The sequence below is a fragment of the Hylobates moloch genome, unplaced genomic scaffold (genome assembly GCF_009828535.3).
Source record: "Hylobates moloch isolate HMO894 unplaced genomic scaffold, HMol_V3 SCAFFOLD_12, whole genome shotgun sequence".
NCBI classification, from domain to species: Eukaryota; Metazoa; Chordata; class Mammalia; order Primates; family Hylobatidae; genus Hylobates; species Hylobates moloch.
The window spans coordinates 39,601,191-39,627,596 of NW_026652287.1; the positions used below are offsets into that span (position 1 = coordinate 39,601,191).

At 51.2% G+C, this 26,406-nt stretch overlaps 1 protein-coding gene across 1 annotated transcript; it reads left to right on the forward strand.

Moving 5' to 3' along the window:
• The first annotated feature begins 13,510 nt into the window (after window positions 1-13,510).
• On the forward strand, window positions 13,511-18,438 carry TNFSF9 (TNF superfamily member 9). The gene is made up of 3 exons (XM_032169435.2): window positions 13,511-13,809; window positions 15,328-15,358; window positions 17,128-18,438. Exons 1-3 carry the CDS (start codon window positions 13,546-13,548, stop codon window positions 17,592-17,594), a joined length of 762 nt encoding a protein of 253 aa, XP_032025326.1. The 5' UTR covers window positions 13,511-13,545; the 3' UTR covers window positions 17,595-18,438.
• Window positions 18,439-26,406: the final 7,968 nt, after the last annotated feature.

Genomic DNA, 26,406 nt, shown 5'->3' on the forward strand with positions numbered 1-26,406 from the left:
CCGACGTTCTGTTCCCGCGCTCAATGCCCTGCCCGATCCAGTTCCGGCCTCCCATCTCCCCTTCCCGCGTCTCCACGCTCTTTCCTTCCCCGGTTCTGCCGTGAATGCTCCCAAGTCCTAGAGCACCGGAACCCCCCGCGCGCGTTGGCTCTTGGGCCCCAGCTCCGTGTAGCCCTGGACTGGGGCTCCAGGTCCACCAGGGGGCGCCCGCTGCCCAAGCTGGGTATCGCTGCGGAGAAAAGGGGCCCAGAGTGATTCCTCAGGGGAGGGAAGGGGAGGTCCCCAGAGGGAAGGGCCTGGGTTTCCTCTTGGGGGATGGATCTTAGGTGGTCTGAGGGGTGAGTCCTGGGATCCCTGGCGGGAGTGGATCTTGGGTGGTCCTCTGTGGGTAGAGGGTGGAACTTGGGTGTTCTGAGGGGTAGTCCCTGGGGACTCCTGGGAGAGGGGCAGACCTTGGATTGGACCAGGATTGGACCTGGACCTCTGTGTGTGTGATTGTACATGCCCATAATGTGTGTTCTTGCGTTATGTCTATGGCTAGCCATGGTGCCTGCCATGTATATCTATGATTGTGTCTTTGGGTGTCTGTCTCAGTGTGTAACTGTGTACATGTGTGTGTTGTGTACCTCCATGTCTGTTTTGGTATGTGTGTGATGGTGTGTCTGTGTTGGTGTGTTCTAGTCTCGGTGTGTTTGGTTATATGCCCTGAATATATGTCTCTTGTGTCCTTGTGTGCGTCTGTTGCTAGCTTTTTTTTTTTTTTTTTGAGGCAGAATCTTACTCTCATCCAAGCTGGAGTGCAGGGGCACCATCTTGGCTCACTGCAAACTCTGCCTCCCGGGTTCAAGTGATTCTCCTGCCTCAGCCTCCTGAGTAGCTGGGATTACAGGCATGCGCCACCACGCCTGGCTAATTTTTATATTTTTAGTAGGGACGGGGTTTCCCCATGTTGGCCAGGCTGGTCTCGAACTCCTGACCTCATGATCTACCTGCCTCGACCTCCCAAAGTGCAGGGATCACAGGGATTACAGGCATGAGCCACCATGCCCAGCCTCTTTTTTTTTTTTTTTTTTTGAAATGGAGTCTCACTCTGTTGTCAGGCTGGAGGGCAGTGGTGTGATCTCGGCTTACTGCAACCTCTGCCTCCCGGGTTCAAGCAAGTCTCCCATCTCAGCCTCTTTAGTAGCTGGGACTACAGGTGCTCACCACCATGCCTGGCTAATTTTTTTTTTTGTATTTTTGGTAGAGACAGGGTTTCACCATGTTGGCCAGGTTGGTCTCGGACTCCTGACCTCAAGTGATCCACCTGCCTTGGCATCCCAAGGTGTTGGGATTACAGGCGTGAGCCACCACACCCGGTCTGTGGCTAGCTTTGGTGGTTGTTGTGTATCTATGATTGTGTGTCCAGGTGTGTGTGTGTGATTGTGTGTACATCTGCATGGTGTGTCTGTATGTCTGTCTTGTTTTGTATGATTGTATATGTCCAGAATGGGTGTGCCCTTTGTGTTCTGGTGTCTCTGTGTGTCTAATTGTGTCCCTCCCCCAGGGGAGTTGGAAAGTCCTTTCCAGGTAGTTACCCTGCTGGGATTCCCTTTCTGAAGCGGGTTGACTTCCCAGCACCATGAGCTGCCTCTTCATGCTCTTTGAAGGGGTTCCTGGGTCTGCCCCAAGTCTGCCTGGGTCTTCCCCAACCCTGACTCCCCCTTCCACTGCCCTTAACAGGGAAACACCATTTCCTGCCTTTGATGTCACTAGGTGCGAAAAGTTTCCTTCCTCCAAGTGGCTCTGGCCACTGGTTTCTTTCTGTGTGTGTGAAAGCTGGCCACGCTTCTGTGCTTAATGTTAAAACAAAAAGAATAAAACAAAGCAAACAAAACTAACCCATGGAAAATGCAAGCATGCAAAATCATATACCATGAAACATCCACATCTTCTCACCCCAGTACCCTCAATTTTTGCACATCTTTCTGAAATGTTTTATACAAACCTATTTCTGCTCTGAAACCCAAAGCGTGCATTCTGCACATAGCAGCCTGCACCTTGCTTTCGTTTCTTTTTTTCCTCACTTAGTTATTCTTTTAAAGTTTTGTTTTGTTTTGTTTTTTCCCTGAGACAGAATCTCACTCTGTTGCCTAGGCTGGAGTGCAGTGGCACGATGATCTCAGCTCACTGCAACCTCTGCCTCCTGGGTTCAAATGATTCTCCTGCCTCAGCCTCCAGAGTAGCTGGGATTACAGGCATGCACCGCCACGCCTGGCTAATTTTTGTATTTTTAGTAGAGACGGGGTTTCATTATGTTGGCCAGGTTGGTCTCGATCTCTTGACTTCGTATCTGCCCACCTAGGCCTCCCAAAGTGCTGGGATTACAGGCATGAAGAACCGCGCCCGGCCGCCTAGCCTCCTTTAAAGGTTTTGTAAGCGATCTGCCCAAAAAAAGCAATTACATAAAATAATCACGCCAAATTTTCAACCTGAAGCTCAAACAGGACAGAGACTCAACCTGATGGGTAAAGCCCATTTCACACTAAAAACCTGAGTCTTTGAAAGAGTAGAGGAGGCAAAGTCTGAGTGCCTTGTTCTCTTAGCCCTTGCAGATCTCTATCAAGAGATGACTCAGATATGCTTTTAATTTTTAAACTGATTCTGTGAGTAATAACCTGGCAGTTTTCCTTTTGATGACCATTGCAGTTATTTTCATCTTCAACAATTTTGCACCACATATTCCTGCCTGCCTGTTGTTTTTATTTATTTTTTGTTTTGTTTGTTTGTTTTGTTTTGTTTTGAGACTGAGTCTTTTTCTATCGCCCAGGCTAGAGTGCAGTGGCACGATCTCAGCTCACTGCAACCTCCGCCTCCCGGGTTCAAGGGATTCTCGTGCCTCAGCCTCCTGAGTAGCTGGGATTACAGGCGCCCACCATCACACCCAGCTAATTTTTGTATTTTTAGTAAAGACAAGGTTTCACCATGTTGGTCAGGCTGGCATGAGCCACTGCGCCTGGCCTTTTTTTTTTTTAGACAAGTCTTGCCCTGTTACCCAGGCTGGAGTGCAATGGTGTGATCTCGGCTCACTGCAACTTCCACCTTCCGGGTTTAAGCGATTCTACTGCTTCAGACTCCCGAGTAGCTGGCATTACCAGTGTGGACCACCATGCCTGGCTAATTTTTGTATTTTTAGTAGAGACAGGGTCTCACTGTGTTGCCCAGGCTAGTTTTGAACTCCTGAGCTCAAGTGATTCGCCCCCCTCAGCCTTCCAAAGTGCTGGGATTACAGGCATGAGCCAGCGCGCCCGGCCCTGCCTGCCTTTTTGCCCAAACAAGATCAACCCATGTACACAGTCACGTGGCGGCACTGCACTCTCAGCCCACTGGCAGCAAAGATGGCTGGTCCTATTGAGCACCTGCTGTATGCCAGGCACTATTCTGGCTCCCTGATTCTGGACAACAGTCCCACAAGGTGGTCACTGGTGTTAGTCTCATTTCATATATGGGGAAACTGAGGCACAGAGAGATGGAGAGATTTCAAGGTCATGTAGCCAGCAGAGGCAGAGCTGGGATTTGAAGCCAAGCGAGTCAAATCCTATGTTATGCTGCTGCTCAACTGGAAACACATCCATGCCCGCATGCATCCTCCTGAGTACACAGTATCACATCAGAGACAATCAGTCCCAGAGTAGCAGGATGTGTGCCTCAACTTCACAAAGCTCAATTGCTTTGCACAATCATGCCTTGGAAGCTGGGAGTGGTGGTTCCTGCCTCTAATCCCAGCACTCTGGGAGGCTGAGACGGCGGGAGGATCTCTTCAGGAAATGTTGTGGTCATTTCCTCAACTTCAGGAGTTCCAGACCAGTCTAAGCGACATAGTGAGAATGTACCTTGCAACTCTTTTTTCTTTTTTCTTTTTTTTTTTTTTTTGAGATGGAGTCTTGCTCTGATGCCCAGGCTGGAGTGCGGTGGCACAATCTCGGCTCACTGCAACCTCTGCCTCGCAGGTTCAAGTGATGCTCCTGCCTCAGCCTCCCAAGTAGCTGGGATGACAGGCACCCGCCACCGCGCCCAGCTAATTTTTTTGTATTTTTAGTAGACACAGGGGTTTCACCATGTCGGCCAGGCTGGTCTCGAACTCCTGACCTCAGGTGATCCGCCTGCCTAGGCCTCCCAAAGTGCTGGGATTACAGGCGTGAGCCACCATGACTGGCCTGTACCTTGCAACTCTTACACAAAACCTCAGGTGCACACACTCGGGTGCCAGTCCGTGTTTTCCAGAGACCTGGATGTAGCTTTTCCAGCTACTCGACTCATTTGGATGATGTAATTCCCCTCTCTGTGTCTCTTTCCTCCTTCAACATGTGTAAACACTCCTTTATGGCTCAAGATCAATCTCAGGCTGGGTGCTCATGCCTGTAATCCCAGCATTTTGGGAGGCCAAGGTAGGAGGATCACTTGAGTTCAGGAGTTGGAGACCAGCCTGGGGAATATAGAGAGACCCCGTCTCTAAAAAAAAAAAAAAAAAAAAAGGCCGGGTGCTGTGGCTCATGCCTGTAATCCCAGCACTTTGGGAGGCTGAGGCGGGAAGATCACGAGGTCAGGAGTTTGAGACCAGCCTGGCCAACACAGTGGATCCCTGTCTTTACTAAAAATACAAAAAATTTGCTGGGTGTGGTGGCGGGTGCCTGTAATCCCAGCTGCTTGGGAGGCTGAGGCAGGAGAATCGTTTGAAGCCGGGAGGCGGAGGTTGCAGTGAGTTGAGATTGCGCCACTGCACTCCAGCCTGGGCGACAGTGCGAGACTCCAACTCAAAAAAAAAAAATAGCAGGGTATGGTAGTGTGCACCTGTAGTCCCAGCTATTAATACGTGGGAGGCTGGGGCAGGAGGATCGCTTGAGCCCAGGAGTTCCAGACCAGCCTGGGCAACACAGTGAGACCCCCATCTCTACAAGAAATAATAATAACAATAATAATAATAATAAAATAGCTGAGTGTGGTGGCATGTGCCTATAGTCCCAGCTACTCAGGAGGCTGAGGTGGGAGGATCGCTTGAGCCTGGCAGTTCAAGGCTGCAGTGAGCCATGATCATGCCACTGCACTCCAGCCTGGCCAACAGAGCGAGACCCTGTCTCAAACAAACAGTAAGATCCACTTCACTCCATACTTTCCTTCCTTCTTTTCTTCAGTTCCATCTGGCCCCTAGCTCACTCCGTAGCTGATTCATGCAAATTGCTCCGCTCACACCACTAATGCTGTGTTAGGCTTCACTCTGGGGTAGAGGACCCAGGCCAGGTAAAAGTTAACACTCGAAGAGGTCACTGGCTACATGATGGGAGACACACTACAAGGACCCTGAAAGGAGAAGATTTTTGCTAGGAAACAATCAAGGTGAGCCGGGCGCGGTGGCTCAAGCCTGTAATCCCAGCACTTTGGGAGGCTGAGGCGGGCGGATCACGAGGTCAGGAGATCGAGACCATCCTGGCTAACACGGTGAAACCCCGTCTCTACTAAAAACACAAAAAATTAGCCGGGCGTGTTGGCGGGCGCCTGTATTCCCAGCTACTCGGGAGGCTGAGGCAGGAGAATGGCGTGAACCCAGGAGGTGGAGGTTGCGGTGAGCCGAGATCGCGCCACTGCACTCCAGCCTGGGGGACAGAGAAAGACTCCGTCTCAAAAAAAAAAAAAAAAAAAAAAAAACAATCAAGGTGGACTTCCTGGGGGGAGGAGTCTGTTCACTCAACCTCAGAGGCAGGAGAAGGAGGGCTCCCCTGGCAGAGCCTGGGGTGCTGTCCCTTCCAGCTACTTCCTGTGCAATCCCTCCCTCAAGGCCTGTGATGGTGAGGGTGGAGAGTGAGGCCCTTCCCCAGTGGGTGAGGAAAACCAGGGCCCACGCTTACTTCGAGGAGACAGCTGAGCACAGAGGTGTGACTCCAGCAAACGTGAGGTGCTAAGAGGGTGACGCTGAGTGCTCCACGGTGGGCGGGGCCGCCTGGCTCAGATGTCCCGACCACAGCGCGTCATGGCGCTCCCTGACTGCGGCCTGAGCCTTCCCCAGGCGTTGAGGTCTTGTTTCCCTTCCCTGGGGGACACGTTCAGAGCTCCGCCAAGCCCCCCAGCACAGATAGGAGTTCAGACCAGTCACAGTGAGACCTTGGCCAAGAGACTTCACTTTCTGGAGTTTTAATTTCTGTGCCCACATTTTAGGGATGATATTGTACCACAGAGCTGTAGAGAAACGTCAGTGACCATACAATGACAGGTTGCCTTTATTGAACATTTACTATATGCTCGGCACGGTGCTCAGAGCAAGCTTTCCACCATTCTTTGAGATCCACTATGATTCCCATTTAACACATCTGAACGATGAGCTGAATCAGAGAAGTGAAGCAGCTTGCCCAAGATCACACAGCAAAAACTCCCACTCTCTCTCTCTTTTTTTCTTTTTTTTTTTGAGACAGAGTCTTGCTCTGTTGTCCAGGCTGGAGTGCAGTGGCACAATCTCCGCTCACTGCAACCTCTGCCTCCTGCATTCAAGCAATTCTCCTGCCTCAGCCCCCCAAGTAACTGGGATTACAGGCATGTGCCACCACGCCCAACTAATTTTTTGTATTTTTAGTAGAGACAGGATTTCACCATGTTAATCAGGCTGGTCTTGAACTCCCGACCTCAGGCAATCCACCCGCCTTGGCCTCCCAAAGTGCTGGGATTACAGGCATGAGTCACCATGCCCAGCCTGTCTTTCTTTTTTTTTATTTTTCTTTTTATTTTAAAGACAAGGTCTTGCTCTTTTTTTGCCCAGGCTGGAGTGCAGTGGTGTAACCATAGCTCACTGCAACCTCTGCCTCCCCAGGTCAAGCGATCCTCTCACCTCAGCCTCCCTGAGTAGCTGGGACCATAGGTGTGTGCCATGACACCTGGCTAATTACTTTTTTTTTTTTTTGAGATGGAGTCTCGCTCTGTTGCCCAGGCTGGAGTGCAGTGGTGCGATCTTGGCTCACCACAACCTCCGCCTCCCGGGTTCAGGAGATTCTCCTGCCTCAGTCCGCCAAGTAGCTGGGACTATAGGCGTGCGCCACCATGCCTGGCTGATTTTTGTATTTTTAGTAGAGACGGGGTTTCAGTATGTTGGCCTGGCCTTGTTTTTTTTTTTTTTTTCTTGTAGAGATGGGGTCTCACTATATTGCCCAGGCTGGTCTTGAACTCCTGGGTTCAAGTGATCCTCCCACCTTGGATTCCCAAAGTGTTCGGATTACAGGCATGAGCCACCACGCGCATCCCAGACAGCCACAACTCTGAAGAGCTGGAATTGAAGACTCCAGAGGCAGCAAACATTTTTTCTGAAAAGGACCAGACAGTAAATATTTCGGGCTTTGTGAGCTAGTCAGTCCCTTGTCACAACTCTTCAACTCCGCCATAGTGTCAGGAAAGCCACCATAGACAATACGGAATGAAGGGAGGATCACTTGAGCCTGGGAGTTTGAATGAATGAAGGCCGGGTGCAGTGGCTCAGGCCTGTCATCCCAGCACTTCGGGAGGCCAAAGAGGGTGGATCAGGAAGTCAGGAGTTCAAATCCGGCCTGGCCAAGATGGTGAAACCCTGTCTCTACTAAAAATATAAAAATTAGTCAGGCATGGATGCGGGTGCCTGTAATCCCAGCTACTTGGGAGGCTAAGACAGAGAATTGCTTGAACCTGGGAGGCAGAGTTTTCAGTGAGCTGAGATGATGCCACTGCACTCCAGCCTGGGCGACAGGGTGAGACTCCATCTCAAAAAAAAAAAAACAAAAACAAAACAAAACCAGAAAAGACAATATGGAATGAATGAGTGTGGCTGTGTGCCAGGCACACTTCATTTATGGACAGTAAATGGGAAATTCATATCATTTGCACATGTCAGGAAATGTTATTTTTCTTTTGACACTTTTCCAGACATTCAAAAACAAAAACAACTAAGTGAAAGGATCTTCGTTTGCAAGGCTGTACGAAAACTGCCAGTGGGCCAGATTTAGCTTTTGGCTGGAGTTTGCTGTTCCTGGCTCCAGAGTGTTCTTAAACTTTATGCTATAATTATTTCTCTTTTCCTTTTTTTTTTTTTTTGAGATAGGGTCTCACTCTGTCACCCAGGCTAGAGTGCAGTGGTGCGATCCTAGCTCACTGCAGCCTCAACCTTCTGGTTTCAAGTGATCTTCCAACTCAGCCTCCTGAGTAGCTGGGACTACAGGCATGAGCCACCATGCCCAGTGGCATCAGTATCTTTAAATCTTTTAAAAATTTATTAAATTTTTTTTTTTTTGAGACAGAGTCTTGCTCTGTTGCCCAGGCTGGAGAGCAGTGGCGTGATCTTGGCTCACTGCAACCTCCACCTCCCAGGTTCAAGCGATTCTCCTGCCTCAGCCTCCCAAGTAACTGGGATTACAGGCTTCCACCACCACTCCCATCTAATTTTTGTATTTTTAGTAGAGATGGGGTTTCACCATGTTGGCCAGGCTGGTCTTGAACTCCTGGCCTCAAGGGATCTGCCTGCCTCGGCCTCCCAATGTGTAGGGATTACAGGTGTGAGCCATCATGCCTGGCCTAGAGTGCTCTTAACCTTTATGCTATATTTCTTTCTCTTTTAGTTTTTTTATTTATTTTTTAAAGATAGGATCTTGCTCTGTTGCCCAGGCTGGAGTGCAGTGGTGCAATCATACCTCACTGCAGCCTTGACCTCCTAGGCTGAAGCAGTCCTCCCACCTCAGACTCTTGAGTAGCTGGGACTACAGGCATGAGGCACCATGCCTAGCTGCATCAGTATCTTTAAATCTTTATTCCTGGCCTGGTGCGGTGGCTCATGTGTATAATTCCAGCATTTTGGGAGGCTGAGGTGGGTGGATCACTTGAGGTCAGGAGTTCAAGACCAGCCTGGCCAACACGGAGAAACCTTGTCTCTACTAAAAGGAGGCAGAGGTTGCAGTGAGTCGAGATGGTGCCGCTGCACTCTGGCCTGGATGACAGAGCAAGACTGTCTCGAAAGAAAAAAATCTTTATTCCTGGTTGGTCAGCTTCCTTGGAGAGGGACCTAGTAACTATGCATCTTCTGGATCCTGGATGCGGAGGGAGTAGAGGCAAGCGCTGAGGGCATGTGTGTGTCTTAATTTCAACATTCACATTCCAGGTTCAATGAACACTCCTGTTTCCCACTACTCGCAATTTTTTTTTCTCTTTCCAGAAACTCTGCCATTTTCCTTTCTCTCTCTCTCTTTTTTTTTTTGCTTTTTTTTGAGAAGATGTTTCACTCTTGTCACCCAGGCTGGAGTGCAAAGGTGTGATCTTGGCTCACTGTAACCTCCACCTCCTGGGTTCAAGCAATTCTCCTGCCTCAGCCTCCTGAGTAGCTGGGATTACAGGTATGTGCCACCATGCTGGCTAATTTTTTTTGTATTTTTAGTAGAGGCGGGGGTTTCACCATGTTGGCCAGGCTGGTCTTGAACTCCTAACCTCAGGTGATTCATTCACCTCGGCCTCCCAAAGTGCTGGGATTACAGGTGTGAGCCACCACCCCCGGCCATTCCTTTCTCTTAAGAAAAAAAAAAAAAAAAAAAAAAGCTGGACGCGGTGGCTCACACCTGTAATCCCAGTACTTTGGGAGGCCAGGGCAGGAGGATCCATTCAGCCCAGGAGTTAAGAGACCAGCCTGGGCAACATGGAGAGACTCTGTCTCAATTAAAATATAAAATAAAATATCCTGTGTGCATTCACTCAGGAAAAAATACAATACAATAAAATAAAAAATAAAAAAGAATAAAAAAGGGCCTGGAGGCCCAGCAGCCCACCCAGGTAGCTCACGCCTATAATCCCAGCACTTTGTGAGGTTGAGATGAGAGGATCACTTGAGCTAAGGAGGTGGACTGGGCAATATGGTGAAACCCCATCTCTTCAAATAATACTAAATTAGCTGAGCATCGTGGTGCGTGCCTATAGTCCTAGCTACTCGGGAGGCTGAGGTGGGAGGATTGCCTGATCCCGGCGGTTGAGGTTGCTGTGAGCTGTGATTACCCACTGCACTCCAGCCTGGGTGACGGTGTGAAACCCTGCCTCAAAAAAATAAAAATTACTTAGAAAGGGCCAGGTGAGGTGGCTCATACCTGTAGTCCCAGCACTTTGGGAGTCTGAGGTGGGAGGGTCACTTAAGCCCAGGAGTTCGAGGTTGCAATGAACCGTGATGACAACACTGCACTCCAGCCTGGGCAGCAGAGTGAGATGCTATTGTTTTTTTTTTGAGATGGAGTCTTGCTCTGTCACCCAGGCTGGAGTGCAGTGGTGCAATCTCAGCTCACTGCGACCTCCACCTCCCAGATTCAAGTGATTCTCCCACCTCAGCCTCCCAAGTAGCTGGAACTACAAGCGTGCGCGCCACCATGCCCAGCTAATTTTTGTAGTTTTTTTTTTTTTTTAGTAGAGACAGGGCTTCACCATGTTGCCCAGGCTGGTTTTGAACCCCTGAACTTAAGTGATCCACCCGCCTCAGCCTCCCAAAGTGCTGGGATTACAGAAGTGAGCCATCACGCTGGGCTGAGAACCTATCTTAAAACAAAGAATTGCTTCTCTGATTCTCTGTTATGGAAAGTGGAGAGGAGTTGGTGTCCCGCAATTTTTTTTTTTTTTTTTTTTTGAGATACAGTCTCACTTTGTCACCCAGGCTGGAGTGCAGTGGCACAATCTCAGCTCACTGCAACCTCCGCCTCCCGGGTTCAAGGATTCTCTTGCCTCAACCTCCCGAGTAACTGGGATTACAGGCATCTGCCATCACGCCCAGCTAATTTTAGTATTTTTAGTAGAGATGGGGTTTCACCATGTTAGTCAGGCTGGTCTTGAACTCCTGACCTCAGGTGATCCACCTGCCTCAGCCTCCCAAAGTGCTGGGATTACAGGTGTGAGCCACCGTGCCCGGCCTTCTTCCGCAAATTTATCTATGGCAAACTTCTGTATTTTAGCGGCCATCCACCACATTGTTCATGGTTGAGGGGATTCACCAACCAGTAGGTCTCAGGGGTGGTGGAAAGGTAAGGAAACTCACCTTTCCATTCTGCTGGCTTGTAATTTTTTTTTTGGCTTACGAATAATTGCTCAAGTGTCACTACAGTGAAGTTTCAGGAGGCAGTGAAAACAGAGGCTGGTTCAGTTTGTCATCTTGACCTGGAAGGGATGGTGTAAAGGGAGACATGAGTGGTGAGAAGGTGTCTGGCAGTTGCAGGTCTGGGGAAAGAATGTTCCAGGCTGAGGAATAGCAGATGCGAAGGAAAAACGTGGGCACAAGTGGCATTCTCAAACTTGCGGGGCCGACGGAATCTTCTGGAGGACACCCCCTCTGAGAGTTTCCGGGGGTTTAGGCCGGGGTGCTAGAATTTGCATAGCTAATTGATAGTGGCCCTGTTGCTGGGTTGGGCCTCATACGTGGAGAACCCAAACCGTATATAGGAGGCGTTTAGCATTTGGTAATGTTCCCTCAACATTAGCCAGTCACATTACTGTTTTGTCTGTAATCCCCCAGGGAGGCCCAATACAGGACCAGACAGTGCTGGCACTGGAAGATACTTGTTCTGTTGAACGAGAAGTCTCCCTTATGACTGGGCACGGTAACGTATGACTGTCATCACAGTGCTGAGAGGCCAAGATAGGAGCATTGCTTGAGTCCAGGAGTTTGAGACCAGCTGAGCAACATAGTAAGACCCTGTCTCTGCAAAAAGTAAAAAATTAAAAAAAAAATGGGTAAGCATGGTGGTATGTGCCTGTAGTTCCAGCTATTCAGGAGGCTAAGACAGGAGGATGGCTTGAAACCAGGATTGGAGGCGGCAGTGGGCTATGATCGTGCCACTGCACTCCAGCCTGGGCAACAGAGCAAGACCTTGTGTCTGACAACAAAACAAAAGTCCCTTTATTTTATGGGCTGTTGACTCCTGCTAGCAGAGGGATGAAAGGCGTGGTCTACCCTCCCATCTCCTGTGGGGCTGGGAGATGGGAAGGGAGTCGGCCATTGTGGACCCACACTGGTCTGGGCAGACCAGGACTTCAACACCAGCCAGGGGCTTTCCCCGGGTCACGTCCGTCTCCATCTGGGAGTGCTTCCTCTTTTGGGTCCAAGTTTTTACCGCTTCTTGGCCCATCCTCCCAGCGCCGGATTGGCCGCCTCCAGCAGGCCAGAGCAGATGGGAAATGTGTTTCCTCCAACTCGCTCAACACGGTCCCTTTCTTGCAAGGGGAATTTCTCCACCTGGACTCTCCGAGCTTCTGCTTGTAGGGTCCCGAGGGGCTCCTGCCGGGAAGCATCCAGTGGGTGGGTGGGGGCAGGCCAGGGAAGGCCCAGGGGTCCTGGGGAAGGTGGCCAGGAGGGCTGAGCATGACACTCAGGGGTCCACTGGGGGGTCAGGGATGGGGGCAGGTGCTCCAGGAGTGAGGGTGGTTGAGGCTTGGCTGAAGCCTGACCCTTCTTAGGAAGTGCTGGATGTGGGGGAACCTGGGGGAGTCCTAGTAATGGGGGACTAGGGGGTGCTGAGAGGAGGGGAAGGAGACAAAGAGAGACTAAGAAGGAAAAGGAGAGAGACAGGGAGAGACAGAGAGTCAGAGAGAGACAGAGGGAATCAGAGACAGAGAGAAACAGGCAGAGAGACAGAAAGAGTGAGAGCCAGAGACATACAGAGACAGGGAGAGACACGGAGATGCAAAAAGAGAGTGAGACAGAGATAACAGAGCCAGAGACAGGGTGTCAGAGATAGAGATAACAGCGAGATAGGGAGAGTCAGAGACAGAAAGAGACACACAGACAGACATAGCAGAGCCACAGATGGAGAGAGATACAGAGACAGAGATAACAGAGCCAGAGACAGATGCAGAGACAGAGATAACAGAGCCAGAGATAGGGAGAGAGAGTCAGAGACAGAGAGAGATATATAGACAGAGATAACACAGCCAGACATGGGGAGAGAGAGTCAGAGGCAGAGAGATAGAGAGGAGAGACAGAGAGACAGAGCCAGGGGTAACAGAGCCAGAGACAGGGAGAGAGAGTACACAGACAGATACAATGAGAGACAGAGATAACAGCCACAGACAGAGTTAGACAGAGAGATAGAAGGACAGCGATAACAGAGCCAGAGACAGGGAGAGAGAATTAGAGAGAGAGAGACAGAGATAATACAGGCACAGAGGCATGCATAAATTGGCAGAGAGAAAGATCTCCTTCCACCCACTGCAGAGACAGAGAAAGACGTTAACGGGGAGACACACAGAGCAAAGTAGACTGACTCAGCAAGAGACCCACAGAGATACCGGGAGAGAGCGGCAGAGAGGGAGGACCAGGGCGATGGAGAGACAGCGGGGAGAAAGGAACCTGGAGCCGAGCTTGGAAGGCCGGAAACAGAAAGGAGAGCGAAAGGCGGAGAGAGATCCGAGTGGAGAAAATTCCGCAGAGTCACGGGGCAAGGGGAAGGGCGCTGGGCTGGGAAGGGGCGTGGCCGTCCCTACACCGCCTTTATAACCCTGCAGCTCTAAAACGCGGCGCGCTGTGTCTTCCCGCAGTCTCTCGTCATGGAATGCGCCTCTGACGCTGCACTGGACCCCGAGGCCCCGTGGCCTCCCGCGCCTCGCGCCCGCGCCTGCCGCCTGCTGCCTTGGGCCCTGGTCGCTGGGCTGCTGCTGCTGCTGCTCGCTGCCGCCTGCACCGTCTTCCTCGCCTGCCCCTGGGCCGTGTCCGGGGCTCGCGCCTCGCCTGGCTCCGCGGCCAGCCCGAGACTCCGCGAGGGTCCTGAGCTTTCGCCCGACGATCCCGCCGGCCTCTTGGACCTGCGGCAGGTGAGACGTGCCCCGACCCTCGGTAGCTGGTCTCGCGGGAGACCCCTACCGCCCCTCTGGGACTCCCTTCTCCCTCCCGCCCCCCAGGGACACCTGTTCTACACTCCCGGCCAGGGAGAGGAGACCCACGGGGGCTCCCATTCTCCATCTAGCACCGAGGCCGGGGGGACACACCTTTCATCCCGCACCCCTACGACACCTCATCTGTACCCCAGGCCGCGGGCGGGGAGGAGACCGCCCAACAGTTCTTTTTGGACCCCCCAAGGGTTTCCTTCTTCTAGTCTGGGGGGCACCCCTTTCATCCTGCGCCTGCTACGAGACCCTATCTGTATCCCGGGCAGGGGAGAGGAGACCCCCGCAAGTTCTTTTTGGTCCTCCAAGGGCTCTCCTCCGTCTTGCACGGGAGGGCACCCCTTTCATTCCGCATCCCCACGAGACCCCATCAGCACCCCAGGCCAGGAGGAGGAGACCCCCACAGTCCTCAACCCCCCAGGGATACGTCTTCTGCACCCCGGGTCGGAGAAAGGCTGGCTTTCCTCCATGTGGCACTGGGTGGGGGCACCACTCTTCATTCCGCATTCCGAAGGCACCCCCTCTGCACCCTGGACGGGGGACCCTCCGCGGTTTTCCAACCCTCGACGGCTTCCTTTCTCTATGTAGGACTTAGGACATTGAGGGCACCTCTTTTTACCCCACACCCCCACAAGATCTGCATCTCTGGGGGGAACCTTTTTTCCATCCCCGATCCGAGGGGGGCACTTCCTCTTTATCTGTGACCACCAAGGAGACCCCTAGTTCCTTTGCTAACTCCCAAAGAACCTTATCCCCAACCGCTGAGGTATCCACCTCTCCCTTTCAAGACCCCCAGGGGAATACCCCCAAGGGGCCTGGAAAGAAGAGGGATCTCTTTTCCCTCCTGAATTCTCGGAGATCTGTCCTTGGGGCAGGTTGAGCCACCAGCTTCGTGTGTGTGTGTGTGTGTGTGTGTGTGTGTGTGTGTGTTTGTTTGTGTGTGTGTTCGTGTGGGTGTGTGTGTGTTCGTGTGGGTGCTTGTGTGTGTTCGTGTGGGTGCTTGTGTGTGTTCGTGTGGGTGTGTGTGTTCGTGTAGGTTGTGTGTGTTCGTGTGGGTGTTTGTGCGTGTTTGTGCGTTCGTATGGGTGTTTGTGTTTGGCGTGTTTGTGCGTTCGTGTGGGTGTTTGTGTGTGTTCATGTGGGTGTGTTTGGATGTTTGTGTTCGTGTCTGTTTGTGTGTGTTCGTGTGGGTGTTTGTGTTTGTGTGTTTGTGTGTGTTAGTGTGGGTGTTCGTGTGTGTGTTTGTGTTCGTATGTTTGTGTTCGTGTGTGTGTTCGTGTTTGTGTGTGTGTTTGTGTGTTCGTGTGTGTGTGTGTGTGCGCGCGCGTTCTCTGTTCTTTAGTTGGGAGGGAAGGGAAGCGTAGGCTTCAGGTCTGCACAGTGGGGACAGAACCTCCATTTTCTAGGGGAACCCCCATCCACTTTCCTCCTTTCCACTTTTAACAGGGCATGTTTGCGCAGCTGGTGGCCCAAAATGGTGAGTGTCCTGCGCCACTTCCGGTCCCTGCCCCCCACCCCCCAGGGATACGAAGAAGGGGGGACGCCTGGAGAGTGAGGCTCTGCCGCCCACCGGCTCTGACCCTTGACCGCTGCTGTGTCTGAAAGCTGCTACTTCACCTCTTTGAACGCCACCGATCCCTCTTTCTGACTTGCCCTGACTCTCTGGATGCCATGGCCTCCCCATCAGACCCCCATCTGGGCCCACCTGGGACCCTGGCCCTCTCAGAGCTGGGGCTTGACACCCCCAACCCCCAGCCTGGTTTTGCGTCTCTGGCCTCTTTCTTTTCGAAACTCTCTTCCCCGCTGCTATTCTTCCCTCTTTTCTGCCCCTTCCCCACTCCCCCAGCCTCTCTTGCCCACCTCTTCCCCTCGCCCAGAGCCTCCTCCTTACTCCCATTCTCTCCCCTATCCCCAGGCCCTCCTCCTGTCCCCTTCCCTTCCCCTAGACCCTCCTCCCTGTCCCTTCCCCTGCCCCTTCCCCAAACCCTCCTCCCCACCCCCATGCTCTCCCCGTTTCCAAGACACTCCTCCCAGCACCTTCCCTCCCAGTCCAGAGACTCCCTCCCCGCTCGAGACCTCTTCCCCCTTCCCCTCCCAGAGACCCCCTTCCTCCTTCCCCTCTCCATCTAGAGGCCACTTCCCCCTTTCCCCTCCCCCTCCAGAGACCCCTTCCCCCTTCCTTCCCCCTCTAGAGACCCTTTTCCCCTTCCCTCCCCTTCCAGAGACCCCTCCCCCTCCCCCTCCAAAGACCCCTTCCCTCTTCCCCTCCCTCTCCAGAGATGCCTTCCCTCTCCCTCCAGAGACCCCTTCCCCCTTCCCTGCCCCCTCCAGAGGACCCTTCCTGCTTCCCTCCCCCTCCAGAGGCCCCTTCCCCCTAACCTCCCCCTTCTCCCCCTCCAGAGACCCCTTCCCCCTCCCCCTCCAGAGACTGCTTCCCTCTTCCCTCCCCCTGCCTAAGACTCCCCTCCCTACCCCTTCCCCTCCCTGACATCTTCTCTCCTTGGTGCTTCCTTCCCCCTACCCCCCGCCCACCTCTTCCTGCTCCCTTTTCCTTTCTTTGAAGTCCTCTCTTACCAGGTCCCCTGTCCACCCCTCTCAAAGTTCCCTTGATTCCCTGATGGATCCTTCCTCTAGAACTTCCTCCTTTCCTAACAGCCTTCCCTCTCCCTCCCAGCTCCCTCTCCACCTCTCCTCTCCCCTTTCCTTCCTTCTCTCCCTTCTCCCCCCATCTCCATTCTGCCCGGGATCTGCTGCTCCCTCCAACCCCCTCACCGCCCTCTCCAGGAGTCCCCTTACCCCTCCCCGAGGCCTCTTCCAGCCAGACTCGCCTGGCCTTTTGCTTTTTTCCCCCTCTTCCTCTTCCTGGAAGTCTTTCCCCGCACCCGCATCACTCCTTCCCCACCCAACCTCTTGGAGTTCTGCCCTGTTGCCCTGTCCTGACTCTTGTCCTTCTCCCTGGATTCCCTTCCTCTGTTCTATCCCTGTCTTTCCCTCCCCCAGCTCTACCCCTGCTCAGAGTCCAACCCCCCACAACCTCAGTCCTCTTCAATCAGCCCCCCCTCCACGCCCCCCGCCCAGGCTCCTCCCTCCGCTCCCCTGTCCCGCTCCCCGCCCCGCCATTCCCCGCCCCCCAGCCCCTGACCCATTCTTTTCTCCCAGGGCTGCGCTGACATGCTTGGTGCTCAGCCACGCTCAGCTGTGCTGGGACATGCTCAGCTAAGCTAAGTGCATGCTTTCCTCCCACAGTTCTGCTGACCGATGGGCCCCTGAGCTGGTACAGTGACCCAGGCCTGGCAGGCGTGTCCCTGGCGGGGGGCCTGAGCTACAAAGAGGACACGAAGGAGCTGGTGGTGGCCAAGGCTGGAGTCTACTATGTCTTCTTTCAACTAGAGCTGCAGCGCGTGGTGGCCGGCGAGGGCTCAGGCTCCGTTTCGCTTGCGCTGCACCTGCAGCCACTGCGCTCTGCTGCTGGGGCCGCCGCCCTGGCTTTGACCGTGGACCTGCCACCGGCCTCCTCCGAGGCTCCGAACTCGGCCTTCGGTTTCCAGGGCCGCCTGCTGCACCTGAGTGCCGGCCAGCGCCTGGGCATCCATCTGCACACTGAGGCCAGGGCACGCCATGCCTGGCAGCTTACCCAGGGCGCCACAGTCTTGGGGCTCTTCCGGGTGACCCCCGAAATCCCAGCCGGACTCCCCTCACCGAGGTCTGAATAACGCCCAGCCCGGGTGCAGCCCACCTGGACAGAGTCCGAATCCTACTCCATCCTTCATGGAGACCCCTGATGCTGGGTCCCTGGTGCTTTCTCTACCTCAAGGGGCTTGGCAGGGGTCCCTGCTGCTGACCTCCCCTTGAGGACCCTCCTCACCCACTCCTTCCCCAAGTTGGACCTTGATATTTATTCTGAGCCTGAGCTCAGATAATATATTATATATATTATATATATTTCTATTTAAAGAGGTTCCTGAGTTTGTGAATGGGCTTTTTTAGGGGAGTTGTTGGAGGGGGGGGCCTTCGACATTGCCGAGGCTGGTCTTGAGCTCCTGGACTTAGACGATCCTCCTGCCTCAGCCTCCCAAGCAACTGGGATTCATCCTTTCTATTAATTCATTGTACTTACTTGCTTATTTGTGTGTATTGAGCATCTGTAATGTGCCAGCATTGTGCCCAGGCTAGGGGGCTATAGAAACATCCAGAAATAGACTGAAAGAAAATCTGAGTTATGGTAATACATGAGGAATTTAAAGACTCATCCCCAGCCTCCACCTCCTGTGTGATACTTGGAGGCTAGCTTTTTTCTTTCTTTCTTTTTTTTTGAGATGGTCTTGTTCTGTCGACCAGGCTAGAATGCAGTGGTGCAATCATGAGTCAATGCAGCCTTCAGCCTCGACCTCCCCAGGCTCAGGTGATCCTCCCATCTCAGCCTCTCGAGTAGCTGGAACCACAGGTGTGTGCCACCACACTTGGCTAACTTTTTAATTTTTTTGTGGAGACGGTATTGCTATGTTGCCAAGGTTGTTTACATGCCAGTACAATTTATAATAAACACTCATTTTTCCTATCTCTGGAGAGTTGGTTGTTAAATTACCAGCACACGCTGTCCCTCTCTGCTCTACAGAGCTGGCCAGTTTCTTCAGCCCCATAGTTTCCCCACCATACGGATCTTTCACGGCCACCCCTATAACTAGACACATCCTCTGGCAGGCTAAGATAGCCCTGTGATTTTGCAACCCAGGCCTTAACATAGGATTTGTGGGTAGAGGAGGGTGGTCCCCCCAACTCTGGTCCAGGAGCCACTGTCAAATCTGATTGGTCAAATCTGATTGGTCACCGCCTGTCTGGTACCCGGTTGTTTGCCTGTTTTGAATAAGACCCCTGGCAACAGGTGATTCAATTCCTTCGTCCCAGCTGATTGGGTCAGGTTGGACACGTGACTTGAGCTGGGCCAATCAACTCTCCCCAGAAACGTGGGTGGGCTGGACCACAGAGGCTAAAGAGTGGAGAAGAGGAAGTTGTGCAAAGACTCAGGTGTGACCACGGAGTTCCAGAGAGACACCAGAGCTACTTTGATTTCCTTCTTGCCTCTTGCTGGTGACATGGGTTGCCATTTTAATGGCAAAACTGCAATAACTTTTGCCTCAACCTAATAGTTTTCTAGGGCTGCCATAAGAAAGTACCGTAAAGTGGGTGGCTTAAAGCAAACGAGATTTGTTCTCACTCGGTTCTGGAAGCCAGAGTCCAAAGTCAAGGTGCTAACAGGGCCATGCTCATTCTAAATGCTCCAGGGAAAAGGCTTTCGTTGCCTCCTCCTAAGTTCTGGTGGTTGCCAGCAATCCTCCAATCTCTGCCTCTGTTGGTCACATGGCTGTGTTCTTTCTGTATGACTCCATTTCTCTGTCTCTTCTTCCTCTTTTTTTCTTTGAGATGGAAGGAGTCTCATTCTGTCACCCAGGCTGGAGTGCAGTGGCGCCATCTCGGCTCACTGCAACCTCCACCTCCCCAGTTCAAGCAATTCTCCTGCCTCAGTCTCCCGAGTAGCTGGGATTACAGGCGCGTGCCACCACACCTAGCTAATTTTTCTATTTTTAGTAGAGACAGGGTTTCACCATGTTGGCCAGGCTGGTCTTGAACTTCTCCTGACCTCAAGTGATCCGCCTGCCTCGGCCTACTGAAGTGCTGGGATTACAAGCATGAGCCTCTATGCCTGGCCTCTTCTTCCTTTTTATGCATTGTTTTTTTTGTAGAGACAGGGTTTGCTATGTTGTCTAGGCTGGTCTTGAACTCTGAGCAACCCTCCTGCCTCAGACTCCCAAAGTGCCGGGATTACAGGTGTAAGGCACCAGGCCCGAACTCTCCCCTTTTTATAAGGACACCAGTCATGCTGGATTCAGGGCCCATCCTCTTCCAATATGACCTCATCTTAAATTAAATAATTACATCCGCAAAGACCCTATTTCCAAAGAAGGTCATTAATATACTTTGGCTCTGCGTCCACACCTACTTTTTTTTTTTTTTTTTGAGATAGACTCTCATCTGTTGCCCAGGCCAATGTGTAGTGGCGCAGTCTTGGCTCACTGCAACCTCTGCCTCTTGGGTTTAAGTGATTCTCCTGCCTCAGCCCCCTGAGTAGCTGGGATTACAGGTATAGGCCACCACTCTTGGCTATTTTTTTTTGTATTTTTAGTGGAGCTGGGGTTTCACCATGTTGGCCAGGCTGGCCTTGAACTCCTGACCTCAAGTGATCTGCCCACCTTGGCCTCCCAAAGTGCTGGGATTACAGACGTGAGCCACTGTGCCTGGCCCCCTTGGGGTTCTGAGCTCCCCTAAGCTAAAATCAAGGTGACTGAAGGATTGCTTTCCTTCTAGAGTCTCTAGAGGAGAATTGCTTTCCTTGTTTTTCCAACTTCTAGAGGCTTTGTTTTTAATTTAATTTAATTTAATTTTGTAAAGACGGGGTCTCCTCATGTTGCCCAGGCTGGTCTTGAACTCCTGACCTCAAGGGATCCTCCTGTCTTGGCCTCCCAAAGTGCTGGGATTACAGGCATAAGCCACCGCACCTCACAGCTGATGGTTTTAAAGTGTGGCACTTCCCCCTTTGCTCTTTCCTTCTTATTGTCTTGTAAGATGTGCCTTGCTTCCCCTTCATTTTCTGCCATGATTATAAGTTTCCTGAGGCCTCCCCAGCCATACGGAACTGTGAGTCCATTAAACCTCTTTTCTTTCTTTCTTTTTTTTTTTTTTTTTTGAGACAAAGTCTCACTCTGTCACCCAGGCTGGAGTGCAGTGGCACGATCTTGGCTCACTGCAAGCTCTGCCTCCCAGGTTCATGCCATTCTCCTGCCTCAGCCTCTGAGTAGCTGGAACTACAGGTGCCTGCCACCATGCCTGGCTAATTTTTGTATTTTTAGTAGAGATGGGGTTTCACTGTGTTAGCCAGGATAGTCTCGATCTCCTGACTTTGTGATCTGCCCACCTCGGCCTTCCAAAGTGCTGGGATTACAGGCGTGAATCACTGCGCCCACTCAAACCTCTTTTCTTTGTAAATTACCCAGTCTCAGGTAGTTCTTTATAGCAGTGTGAAAACAGACAAATACAGTCATATTCCAAAATTCCAAGAAGGGCAAAAATAGTGAGGAGCCACTGTTCAACTCAGCCTAGTATCGTGTCGGGGGCCATGAAACGTCTGAGTGTGTTCCCATGAATTTTCTTCTGGGGTGGATTTTGTTCCATATTTGCAGCCAAATAACCTCTAAGACAAGAACCCCTAAGCATGCAGGCCTTCAAGTCCCTCAGTGTCCCCTTGGGTGGCTTTGGCTTTCAAGTGATTGCCCTGCTTTTGGGGTTATGTGGGGCCTGGCTGTGCCTCACAGCAAGGATGCTTGGACTCCATAATGTTCTAGGATGTTCCCAAGACCCAAGACTATGCGTGCAGCTGAAATTCTACAATAGCAACAATAACCATATATGCATTTATTGATGTTACTAGTCCCAGTCATTATGCATTTATTACATCTGCAAAGATGCTATTTCCAAATAAGGTCATATTCTGAAATTTTAGGAAGGACATGAATTTTGTGGGGACAATCTTCAACTCACTATTCAACCCAGGTGCATTTATTTTACTTTTTTGTTTTTGAGACAGAGTTTCCCTCTGTCACCCAGGCTGGAGTGCAGTAGAACAATCTTGGCTCACTGCAACCTCCGCCTCCTGGGTTCAAGTGATTCTTCTGCCTTTGCCTCCTTAGTAGCTGGGATTACAGGTGCCCACCACCACGCCTGGCTAATTTTTGTATATTAAGTAGAGATGAGGTTTCGCCGTATTGGCCAGGCTGGTCTTGAACTGCTGACCTCAAGTGATCCTCCCACCTTGGCCTCCCAAAGTGCTGGGATTACAGGTGTGAGCCACTGCGCCCAGCCCAGATGCATTTATTAATGTTTACTGGTCCCAGGCACTAATTGCCTTTTGATGACTGCTGTGAGAAGCTGCTATTCTATAATTATTCCCATTTTATAGACAAGGAAACTGAGGCCCAGGGAAGTTAGCCTAATGCCACACAGCCCCAGTAAGGCAGAGTGGTTGACAACGTGAATTCTAGAGCTGGACTTCCTGGAACCCTGGATCTCTTCCAAGTAACCCCATGGAATATACAAGAGGGTAGCATGTTTGAATTTTGCTCCTTCCACCCTCAAATTCACATGTTGAAGTCTTAACCCCCAGAACTGCAGAATAAATAAAATTATTTATTTATTTATTTATTTTTTGTTCTAACGTGATCTGTTTTTTTGTTTTGTTTTGTTTTTGAGATGGGGTCTTGCTCTGTCACTCAGGCTGGAGAGCAGTGGTATGATCACAGTTCACTGCACCCTCAACCTCCCAGGCTCAAGCGATCCTCCCACCTCATCCTCTGAGTAGCTGGCACTACTGGTGTGCACCACCAAGCCTGGCTAATTTTGTTTATTTTTATTTTTATTATTTTAAAAAAATTTGTCGTTATTATTATTTTTTTTGAGATGGAGTCTTGCTCTGTCACCAGGCTGGAGTGCAGTGGCATGATCTCAGCTCACTGCAACCTCTGCCTCCCGGGTTCAAGCAATTCTCCTGCCTCAGCCTACAGCATAGCTGGGACTACAGGCATGTGCCACCATGCCCAACTTTTTTTTTTTGAGATGGAGTCTCACTCTGTCGCCTAGGCTGGAGTGCAATGGCACGATCTCGGCTCACTGCAACCTCTGTCTCCCGGATTCAAGCAATTCTCCTGTCTCAGCCTCCCGAGTAGCTGGGATTACAGGTGCCTGCCACCAAGCCCAGCTAGCTTTTGTATTTTTAGTGGAGACGGGATTTCACCATGTTGGCAGGATGGTCTCCAACTCTTGACCTCATGATCTGCCCGCCTCAGCCTCCCAAAGTGTTGGGATTACAGGCGTGAGCCACTGCGCCTGGCAATTTTATTTATTTTTTTGTAGAGATGAGGTCTTGCTATGTTGCCTAGGCTGGTCTCAAACTCCTGGGCTTCAGCGATCCTCCAGCCTCTGTAAGAATTAAAGAAAGAGGAAAGAAACATGAAAGGTGGCTTAACAGTCAAGGACAGGTTTACTTTAGAGAAAATAAACCTGAGAGGGGCTTCTAGCCGAGTTAGGTCAGAGGCACACTCTCTTACAAACTAGGAGTTTTTTAAGGATTTAGTCGGGGAGAGTTTATCAGAGGCTTGGACTGCTTCTTTCTTTCTTTCTCTCTCTTTCTTTCTTTTCTTTTCTTTTTCTTTCTTTTTTCTTAGTTGAAGTCTCACTCTGTTGCCCAGGCTGGAGTGTGGTGGCACAATCTCAGATCACTGGAACCTCTGCCTCCCTGGTTCAAGCAATTCTGCCTCAGCCTACAGAGTAGCTGGGACTACAGGCATGTGCCACCACGCCCAGCTAATTTTTGTGTTTTTTTTTTTTTTTGAGACGGAGTCTCACTCTGTCACCCAGGCTGGTGTGCAGTGGCGCGATCTCGGCTCACTGCAAGCTCCGCCTCCCGGGTTCACGCCATTCTCCTGCCTCAGCCTCCGGAGTAGCTGGGACTACAGGCGCCTGCCACCACGCCCGGCTAATTTTTTTGTATTTTTAGTAGAGACGGGGTTTCACTGTGTTAGCCAAGATGGTCTCGATCTCCTGACCTCGTGATCCGCCTGCCTCGGTCTCCCAAAGTGCTGGGGTAATAGGCATGATCCACCACGCCTGGCCCACAAAGAATTATAAATAAAGCTTTCACTCTTCTTATGTAAAGACCTGACAATGCATACAGTGGTCCTCTGTTGATTTGGAAGCCGGGACAGTTTTCCATTACAGTCTGTTGATTGTATTGTATAATTGTAAAGGGAAAAAAGGAAAATTATATTTCTGTTTTTTTTGTTTGTTTGTTTGTTTGTTTTGAGACGGAGTCTCGCTCTGTCACCCAGGTTGGAGTGCAGTGGCGCCATCTCAGCTCACTGTGACCTCCACCTCCCTGGTTCACAAGCGATTCTCCTGCCTCAGCCTCTTGAGTGGCTGGGGTTACAGACATGCACCACCACGCCCAGCTAATTTTTGCATTTTTAGTAGAGACAGGGTTTCACCATGCTGGCCAGGCTGGTCTCCAACTTCTGGACTCAAGTGATCCACCCACTTCAGCCTCCCAAAGTGCTGGGATTACAGGCGTGAGCCACCATGTCTGCCCCCCTGGTATTTCTTATTGGAACTATTTTTCTTGTTTAAGGTTTCTTTTCCACACCCTGAATCTACAATGACCCAACCACAAGTTTGGGAACCTAGCTTCTGAGGCCCATTCTCTGATGAGAAAGTTTAGTCCCAAATGGGGAAAGTACCTGAGTTCCAGCCTTTTCAGCCTGACTTTGCATCTATTTAGAGATAGGGTGTTACAGGGGTGATCACGTTAAAATGAAGTCGTTAGGGTAACCCCTGATCCAATATGACTGATGTTCTTATAAAAGGGGGGCTTTGGCAAGATGTGATAGGGTGGCTCATGCTTGTAGTTCCAGCACTTTGGGAGGCCCAGCCAGGTGGATTGCTTGAGCCCAGAGGCTTGAGACCAGTCATGGGCAACATAGCAAGACCCCATCTCTACAAAAAATACAAAAATTTGCTGGGTGTGGTGGCGCACACCTGTAGTCCCAGCTGCCAGGGAGGCTGAGGTGGGAGATCACTCGAACCTTGAGGTCAAGGCTGCAGTGAGCTGTGATTACCACTGCAATCCGCTCTGTGTGACACAGCAAGATCCTGTCTCCAAAAGAAGTGAGGGTGGGGGGTGGAATTTGGACACACACACACAGGGAGAGCACCATGTGGAGAAGAAAATGGAATCTGTGGTCAGCCTCAGTGGCTCACGCCTGTAATCCCAGCAGTTTGGTGAATCACTCGACGTCAGGAGTTTGAGATCAGCATGGCCAACATAGTGAAACCTCGTCTCTACTAAAAATACAAAAGTCAGCCAGGTGTGGAGGTGTTCACCTGTCATCCCAGCATCCCAGCTACTCCGTCTCAAAAAAAAAAAAAAAAAGAAGAAAGAAAATGTCATCTAGAAGCCAAGGAGAGAGGCCTGGAACAGAGCCTTCCCTTACAGCCCTCAGACGGAACCACATCTGCCAATGCCTTGATTTTGGACTTCCAGCCTCCAGAACTGTTAGACAATAAATTTCTGCTGTTGAAGCCCCCAATATGAGCTACTTTGTTATAACAGCCATATCCATTAAAAAAGAGAATCAAAGGAGTTGATAATTTTTTTTTTTTTTTTTTGAGATGGAGTCTCGCTCTGTCACCCAAGCGGACTGCAATGGCACGATCTCAGCTCACTGCAACCTCCGCCTGCTGGGCTCAAGTGATTCTCCCACCTTAGCCTCCTGAGTAAGTAGTTGGGGCTACAGGCGCATGCCATCATGTCTGGCTGACTTTCGTATTTTTGGTAGAGACAGGGTTTCACCATGTTGGCCAGGCTGGTCTTGAACTCCTGACTTCAAGTGATCCACCCACCTCGGTCTCCCAAAGTGCAAGGAGTACAGGCGTGAGCCACTGCACCCAGCCAGGAGTTGATAATTTAATACACTTTCAATGCACAGTGTCTGGCTCCTGGTTAGCATTCATTAAACAGTAGCAATTATTAAGGACACTCAAATGGACAGAAACGATGTTACAGAAACACAATGGTACAATAGAGGGGTTGCGGCCAGGCACAGTGGCTCACACCTGTAATCCCAGCCCTTTGGGAGGCTGAGGCGGGCGGATCACGAGGTCAGGAGTTCGAGACCAGCCTGGCCAACATGGTGAAACCCTGCCTCTACTAAAAATACAAAAATTAGCTGGGTATGGTGACGGGCACCTGGAATCCCAGCTACTCGGGAGGCTGAGGCAGGAGAATTGCTTGAACCCAGGAGGTGGAGGTTGCAGTGAGCTGAGACTTTGCCATTGCACCCCAGCCTGGGAGACACAGCAAGACTCCATCTCAAAAAAAAAAAAAAAAAAAAAAAAAAGGGCTGATTCAAAGCTGGCAAGCAAGGCCAATAATAGAGAGAGTAAAAATACTATGAGAGATAGTGAAATAAGAGATAGTGAAAATAGTATACATTGAGCAGGATGTGTTGAGATATGACTAAGACAACAGAAAGGTGCATTTCTCAAGCAGTGACACACAGATTTACAGATGACATCATACAATAACAGATGTGGGTATTAGAAAGAAGCAACAGCTCACAGAAGAGTGGTTACCATGACACAGCATGGTGGTACGTACCTGTGGCTCCAGCTACTTGGGAGGCCAAGGCGGGAGGATCTCTTGAGCCCAGGAGGTCGAGGCTGCAGTGAGCTGTGATCACACCATTGCACTCTAGCCTGGGCGACAGAGAGACACCCTGTCTTAAAAAAAAAGAACCCTCGGCCGGGTGCGGTGGCTCACGCTTGTAATCCCAGCACTTTGGGAGGCCGAGGCGGGCGGATCACGAGGTCAGGAGATCGAGGCCATCTGGCTAACATGGTGAAACCCCGTCTTTACTAAAAAAT

Excerpts from the sequence above, each read along its gene's own strand:
- TNFSF9 (XM_032169435.2), top strand. The coding sequence starts at position 13,546 with ATGGAATGCGCCTCTGACGCTGCACTGGACCCCGAGGCCCCGTGGCCT. Across the intron at positions 13,810-15,327 it reads GCCTCTTGGACCTGCGGCAG|GGCATGTTTGCGCAGCTGGT; the intron begins GTGAGACGTGCC and ends CACTTTTAACAG. Across the intron at positions 15,359-17,127 it reads GCAGCTGGTGGCCCAAAATG|TTCTGCTGACCGATGGGCCC; the intron begins GTGAGTGTCCTG and ends TTCCTCCCACAG.